Source organism: Protobothrops mucrosquamatus, unplaced genomic scaffold (assembly GCF_001527695.2).
Source record: "Protobothrops mucrosquamatus isolate PMUCROS unplaced genomic scaffold, P.Mucros_1.0 scaffold1277, whole genome shotgun sequence".
Lineage (NCBI taxonomy): Eukaryota > Metazoa > Chordata > Lepidosauria > Squamata > Viperidae > Protobothrops > Protobothrops mucrosquamatus.
The window spans coordinates 97,601-105,818 of record NW_015387482.1 but is presented as its reverse complement, the minus strand read 5'-3'; the positions used below and the strand labels follow the sequence as shown (position 1 = coordinate 105,818).

The window sequence follows — 8,218 nt, the reverse complement described above, 5'->3', positions numbered from 1 at the left end:
AGAAGTCCAAAACCCCCTCTCTCTTTCGAGTCTTGTAGAAGTTTACATTTAATTCTTGCTTTCTTTCTTTGCCATATAAATCTTAATATCATTGCGTTTAAATCGTCAAAAAATTTCTTACCCAGCTTTACGGGAACTGTTTGAAATAAAAAAATTAGCTTTGGTAAAATGTTCATTTTAACAGTCGCTATTCTTCCTAACAATGATAGTTGGAGATTCTCCCATTTTTCCAGGTCAATTTTTATTTGTTTTATTAGTCTCTCATAGTTATCTTCTTTTAGTAATGAATATTTCGCCGTAAGATAGATACCTAAATATTTAACTTTTTTAACTATTTGAAGATTTGTCTTTTTGGCGAGTTGAGTTTTCTGTTTATCAGTTAAATTTTTTGTTAACACTTTAGTTTTTTCCCCTATGTATTTTCAATCCAGCCACGTCTCCAAACTTCTCAATTTTCTGCAAAAGTTTAGGGGCTGTTTCCAAAGGCTCCTCTAAGATAAAGACCAGATCATCCGCGAAAGCCTGTAATTTATATTTCTAGTCTTTAATCTCAAGACCTTTAATTTCTATGTCTTGCCTGATGTTTCTAGTTAATACCTCCAGAGTAAAAATAAATAGCAGGGGCTCTCACACATTTCTTGACTTAGATTTGGTGATGTAAGGATCTTAAAGGAGAAGTCTCTTCTCTTATTCTCTATAAAACACCATTGGCACTAGATAAAAAATGGTAACTGTTGTGTTTTCGGTTCGCAAGCAATTGACGAAGACGCATGGTGGAAACAACAGCTCTTTATTCTCCTTCTCCAACTCCAAGCGAAAAGCAAAAGGCACACAGGCCTTTTATAGGGTCAGGAACCCAGTCAGTGCTAACCAATAGGAACGCAGCATTTTCGCGCCTTGTGCATGCGCGCAAGGCTGGCGCCGCTCTGTCTGGTCCCAGGCAGCTTTTACAATGCCCGGGACCATTTGCAACCTTTCTGGGCCTGCTGAGTTTCCTCAACAGGCCCAGGACACAACACCCCTCCCCCCTAGATAGAAAACACACAATTCCAATTTTTTTACAATAATAATAAAATAAAAAAATAATATTCTACTCCATACAACACCCTTCTATAACTAATAGGGTTAGCTAACCAACCACTCTCTAATGTGGACTTTGCGTATCTATCGTTTACCCAACATAGGTCCCCATCTCCTTGACCTAGACCTGTATGGTCCCTTGTGTTGACAGGAACCTCACATAATTGCCTAGATGCTTAGGAGGGGCCTTAGCCCGTTGTGACCTATGCAAAGTTAGGGAGGGGGCCTGGCTTGTCAGCTCACCTGCTCGGCTAGGCAGACCAGGACTTGTACTTAAGGGCGCCTGGCCTACTGGCCCGTCTGGTGGGCTCGCTAGACCAGGACTTTTATGCACGTTTTGCAGGTGACCCCTGGTGAGGCGTACTGGCAAAATTGCCAGAGCTCTTTCCAGGCTCCGTTAGAGCAGCTGGAATTCCCCAACCTTCTGAATTGGCTGAGGATTCCCCAACTACCCTGGATGGCTCCAGGGAACTTAATCCCTCGAGCCCGCGACCAGTCTCGGACGTGACCTGCATTGCAGGAGTGCCCAATAGTTCCAGTCCCCTGTGGCCGAAGTGCCAGAGTCAGGAGCCGCCTCTATGGCAAACTCCTCCTCAGGTGAATCCCTGTTTGGAGCTCTTGCGGATACGCATGACTCCCTGTTTGGCGCAATAGCTGAACCGTGAGGATGCCCTTGCTCGACCCCTGGGAAATCCCTAGCGTCCTGCAGTAATTCCCAGGAGCAATGAGGCAGGGTCTCCAGATGTTGACCTGAAGTGCGATCTGGCTCCTGGGCCCCCTCCCCCCGAGAGCAGAGGCAGGGGTGGAAACATCCTGCGACAACCGCCAGCGCAGTTGATCAATGTGACGCCTCAGGACACGGCCATCTCCCAAGGTCACTTCGTATGATAGAGGTCCATATATCTTACAGATGACAGCAGGGACCCAGAGGTGTCCAGGACCATAGTTCCTAGCCCAGACCGGATCGCCCACCTGAAGTCTCCTAGGTGCCCGCGGTTGTGACACCTGTGAAGCCACCCGGTCAGGTTGCAGTCTATCCAACTTAGTAATGAGGCGGCGGCCCCAGCGTAATTCAGCTGGGCTCTTTCCGGTGGCAGTGCATGGTGTGGTGCGATGTGCAAGAAGGAAATCTGCTAACCTGTGATGCCAGCTGCCGTATGTTAGTCGTTTGAGTGCGTCTTTGGTGGTGCCAAAGACGCACTCAACACTTGCCCGTTGGTGGAAGGGTGAAAGGGAGCTGACATTGCATGCCAGATCAGGTTGGCCTGAAGGAAAGCCTGGAACTCACAAGATGTAAATTGAGGACCATTGTCAGAGACAAGCACATCTGGAAGGCCATGGGTAGCAAAAATCCCTCTTAACACCTGGATGGTCCTGGCAGTAGTAGTGGAGGAGACAGGTACAACCTCTAGCCACTTGGAATGGCTATCCACAAGGATAAGGAAGAATTGCCCCTGGAAGGGCCCAGCATAATCTAAATGTACCCTTGACCAAGGGGTGTGTGTCTCCTCCCACCTGTGTACTGGGGCCTGAGGCATTTCAGGCCATGATTGTTGGCACACTTGGCACCCGTGCATCTGAGCCTTGATAGCTTTATCAAGCCCAGGCCACCAAAGATGGCTGCGCACAAACGCTTTCATGCGCACAGTGCCTGGATGTCCTTCATGCAGAGAGGACAAGACCCTAGACCTCAGTGAGGTAGGAATAACTACTCTACTCCCCCATAATAGGCACCCATTAAAGGTAGACAGTGTGTGTCTCCTTTGCCAGAAACTTTGAAATGTCGCATCTGGACACGTGTCAGGCCATCCTGACAATACCCATGTCACCACGCGTGCAAGCGTGTGATCAGTGGCAGTCTCTGCAGCCACGTCCCTAGCATTGAGGGGAGATTCAGGCAACTCTTGAATAGAAAGAACATTAATGGCAGGAGCAGGGTCTGGCTCTACCTGTTTCAGAGGTAATCTGCTTAGGCCATCTGCATGACCCATCTCTGTACCAGGTTTATGAACTAGAATGTAGTCATATGCTGACAGGAAAATGGACCATCTCAGCATACGAGGAAAAATGATATGAGGTGTCTGTTTGTTGTAAACAGCCCCAGCAGAGGCTTATGGTCTGTATAGACCGTGAAGTGGCGGCCATATAAGAAATCGTGGAATTTCTTAATACCAGCCACTATGACCAAGGCTTCTCTGTCAATCTGAGCGTAATTCCGCTCTGCAGATGACAGAGTCCTTGAATAATAGGCCACAGGGACTTGTGTCCCATCAGCCTTCAGATGACTAAGTACTGCCCCCACTCCATAAGGAGATGCATCGCATGCGATGCAAACAGGCAGTTGCTCATTGAAATGCGCTAAAACAGCATTGGAAGTGAGCAAGGCCTTAACCTCATTGAAACTCCTGTCATGGACTTTAGTCCACTGCCATGGAGCCTGCTTGTCTAAGAGCCTATGTAACGGCTCTGCCACAGCAGCCTTATGTGGGAGAAATGCATGGTAAAAATTCAAGAGTCCCAAGAAGGCTTGTAGCTCACTCTTGGACTTTGGACTTGGGGCCTGCTGAATAGCTTGCAGTTTGTCTTCAGCAGGGTGAATGCCTTGGGCATCAATCCTGAAACCTAAGAAGTCAGTTGACATGACTCCTATCTTACATTTATCCTGCTTTAAGTTAAGGCCTGCTTTGCGAAAACGAAGCAAGACAGCCCTTAATCTCTCTGCTAGATTTTGAGATGACTCCCCAGCAATGAGGACGTCATCAAAATAGGGGCAGACCCCAGGAATACCTCGAAGTGTGCTCTCCATGACACTTTGGAATATGCCAGGGGCTACATTTACCCCAAATTGCAGTCTCTTGACCTTGAAGGCCCCCCTGTGAGTTACAATAGTCTGGGCCTCTGCAGCTGCCTCATCAACAGGTAACTGTTGATAGGCCTGTGCCAGGTCAAGTTTCGCAAAGATGCGCCCCCCCTTGAGGGAGGCCAGAATGTGGCTTACAACAGGCACTGGATAAGCGTGCTGTTGCAACGCCTTATTCAGTGTGCACTTGTAATGTGCACATATATGAACTTCCCCATTAGCCTTTAGAGGCGTTACTATGGGGGTTTCCCATGGACTAGAATCCACAGGTTCTAAGATGCCCTGCTGGAGCAATTTGTCCAGCTCAGCATCTATTTTACCTTTGAGGGCAAAAGGTACCCTTCTAGGCTTGACCCTGATGGGCATGATAGTTGGGTCTAACCGTAGCGCAATGGGAGGCCCCTTGTAGGATCCTAGCTCTGAACTAAACACATCTGAAAACTCCTTGCAGACTTCTGCAAGGCTCAACGTTTGCAATCGAGTCCAATAAGACTCGTACGTTCACCCCCAACTACCACCACATCTAGGAGACCTTCAAAATCCTTATGCTGTACCCTAAGGGTGGCCTCCCCCTTAACACACACCATAGATTTCTGAAAATCTGTAAGTATTAGATTCGATGGCCTGAGTTTAACTCGAAGGCCACTACTACTACAAATCCTTTTGAATGTGTTAATTGAAATAATTGAGAGAGCGGACCCAGTGTCCAACTCCATTAATAAGGGAACCCCTTGCAACCTTACATTAATGGAAAGTTTCTTCTTAAAGGGCTTGTGTGTCCCTGTCCTTAGAATTCTCCTACGCGATGCGCAGAAACCCACCCTGTGTTGGCTGGGGACCCTGGTACCTTTCTGAAGCAATTCTTCCCGAGGTTGGACCTTCTGGCGACCCAAACAGACGGATGCGATGTGGCCTTGCCTGCCACACGCCCTGCAAATGGCAGAGTAAAACCTGCAATCAGCTCGCTTGTGGCGTCCTCCGCACCCGAAGCATTGAAGAGATGCTGGGGCCTTGTCCGGACGTCCCTTCTGCCTCCTCTCAGCTGGCTGGTGAAGTCTGTCCACCTCCTCTTCAGGATCCGCTTCGGATCCTTCTCTAGCGTTCTCTTGAAGGACGGTAGCTGTGTCTGGAGGGTTCCTGGCGAGCCGCAAGGCCTTCACAGCCCCGCCTGCTGCTTCCTCCGCTGCCACCTCTCGTAAGGCATCTTGGAAGGAAACATCTTCTTTTGCAAAGATCTTCTGTTGTAAGTCTCTGATCCTTAAGCTGCAAACGAAGCGATCTCGCAGCCTCTCTTCCAGATCCTTGAACTCACAAGGCCTGGCCGCTTGCCTTAAGGCAGCAATAAAGTCCGCAGCAGATTCACCCGGCCTCTGGTCTCTCTGCTCGAACGCGTGCCTCCAAGCAATGACGGATAACTTCGGCTGGAAGTGTTCCTTCAACATCTTTTTCAAATCAGCATATGTTACTGACTCGAGAGGTGCAGGGGCCACCAGATTTTCTGTGATGTCAAAAGCTTCTTGTCCACAGGCACACAAAAGAGTTGCTGCCTTCAGGCCGTCTTCTCTTATCTGATTTACTCTAAAGTAATTCTCCACCCGTGCTACGTAGGAATTCCATCTCTCTGGGTGGGAGACATCGAAATCAGTTAAGCGGCCAATCTTCGACATCGTAAAATTTACGACCTTCACCAATCGCTTCCTCTGCAAGCTGATGTTTGGGAAAGGGTCCTTTAGCCGAGCTCACCCCCCCAGCGACGCTGTACTGGCAGAATGGGATGCTGATGCAGACGCCGTCTTCCCTCGTCAGGACTTCCTGGGTAAGTCCTTCTTCATTTCTTTAAGCTTGCAAAAGGATCCCACCTTCGTCGCCAGTTGGTGTTTTCGGTTCGCAAGCAATTGACGAAGACGCATGGTGGAAACAACAGCTCTTTATTCTCCTTCTCCAACTCCAAGCGAAAAGCAAAAGGTACGCAGGGTCAGGAACCCAGTCAGTGCTAACCAATAGGAACGCAGCATTTTCGCGCCTTGCGCATGCGCACAAGGCTGGTGCCGCTCTGTCTGGTCCCGGGCAGCTTTTACAATGCCCAGGACCATTTGCATCCTTTCTGGGCCTGCTGAGTTTCCTCAACAGGCCCAGGACACAACAGTAACATTCACCCATCTCATTTTGAGCTGTCAAAACACTGTCATATGATTTCTATCACTATTCAAGATCATCTCTGCGCCACATCAATCACACATAGCTGGTTTTATAAGCTATATTTTCAGACAATGTTCATCCCCCCCCTTTTTTTTTCATTCTGTCCATTCATCTCTCTTTCTCTCCTGTAGAATAATGAGGTATTTGAAATATTCCTCAAACTATCATTCTCTTTTATCCATCTTGGTGTTCATCTCCATTCCTGCTGATTATATGATTATATGCTACTCAGATTCTCCAGAAATGCAGAAGTAAATAAAATAAATAAAATAATCCACCAAGTATTTAAACCTATGTTTCTCATCCACTGAAATGTTCATTAACATATTTACCTAAACTTCTTATTTAATAGGGCTTTTTAAAAAAAAAATCAGGGTTAAATGAATATAGCCATCATACCTCTTGAAGTTCTGGGCTTAACATTTCTCGTAATCCTTTGTCACTGTCTATGATAATTGGGTCTGAGGAGAATTAAAATCTAAAATGGGTTAGAGTGGGACTATTCATATTCAAATTTCAGCATGACTAGGAAAATGCTTTGAGCCAGTCACTGTCTCTCAGTTTTAGCTATCTCATAAAACCAGTTGTGAAGACAAGGAGAGCTTTTTGAGAGAAAATGAGATAGAAAAAGCAGTATGCAAATGTTAAATCACTGAACTTCTCCATTTGTCTCAGATCTAATTATATCCTGCTGTCAGCCTTCTCCAACCCAGCACCCTATCCTACTAATCAGGCAGTATGATCCAAAATCTAATGTTTGAGAATTATAGTCTCTGATATCAGGAGGGCATCACTAGGAAAAAAACATTTCTCATTTCTTCATTTCTCTACAAACTTGGCAACAGCCACCTAAACATTTGGCTTCTTAATTGTCCATTTACTTGTCATTAAACCCACCTTTTATTATTAATTCTTTTTACTTAGCAGTTTCTCCATCCATTTTTACCCCATGAATGTGGACCAAAGTCTCCTTTCTCCTTTTGGCAACACCACAATTTCTTTTTTTGATACCTTAAAATTAATTTTATTACTACAAAGCTTTGGAAAGTATCACAAGACTGTTTTGACTCACAAGAGGGTTGCAACACTACCCACCTGAAAACTCAGGTTTAGTCACTCACCTTTCTCCATCGTGCGTCCATGTGAAGCATGCCTTTGTCTCATCCCCGTTGCTTTTGGTACGCTGTGCGTCTGACGTTCTGAAGTGTTGGATTTCTCATGGATCTGATGCTCCAACATGCTGATCTTTTCCTGAAGAGTATCCCACATGGAGGTGGGGAAGGTTGAACTATTCCAGTTGTGCTGGAGAAGTCAGAGCAAGTGCTCATGTTAATAATATTCTGCCATTTCTCTGGACCTTTCTCCTAGACCACCTCTATTGTGCTGCCTCTCTCCCTTCCTTAAAATTCCACCTGAAAGCCATTATTGGTATGAAGCATTTGGTCCAATTCCTGAGTTCCTGCCTATATTCGGCCAAGCCGAATTTTAGATTGTATTTGCAAATGATGGTATGTTTTCTTCTTGCCTGAAATGAGATTCCTACTAATGGTACCATACACATTATCTCTTCCTGTTCTGTGCCTCGCTATTACCCCCATTTAACCCATTTACAATGCAATCCTATGCAGGTCTGCTTAGTCTTCTTCAGTCCAATGGGTCTTCCTTCCATTGCATGTACATAGAGGATGCTAAATTTAGCCGTCTTCCTGCACTAACCCTGTCACACAACAAAGAAACTCCTGGAGCTCCAGATAGAAGTTCTGCTAAAAGAAGGGACTTTTGCTTGTTTTGCAATAGCCACTCCACGTACAAAAAGATCTCCTTGAATAACTTTGCTCCATCTGAAGCTTCAACGGAATCAGAATTGAACCCGGGCTCCTTATTTATTTATTTATTTTATTTATTTATTTAATTGCATTTATATCCCGCCCTTCTCCTTGCGGACTCAGGGCGGCTGACAATGATTAAAATACTAACATATACATCTAATTAAAAATTGATTAAAAAGAAATATTTAGATACGTCAAATTTAAAAGTAATTAAAACCCCTTTAAAATCCCTTAGGCCAGTCCCGCGAGC

The 8,218-nt window shown here is 45.9% G+C and overlaps 1 protein-coding gene across 1 annotated transcript in view; it reads right to left on the bottom strand.

Annotated features, from left to right (window-relative positions):
- LOC107292151 (neuronal pentraxin-1-like) overlaps window positions 1-8,218 on the bottom strand; it is a 16,227-nt gene that overhangs the window by 2,520 nt on the left and 5,489 nt on the right. Inside the window, exon 3 of the mRNA XM_029285099.1 lies at window positions 7,261-7,441. Within this exon, the coding sequence (XP_029140932.1) occupies window positions 7,261-7,441 (181 nt within the window). The remainder of the gene's footprint in view (window positions 1-7,260; window positions 7,442-8,218) is intronic.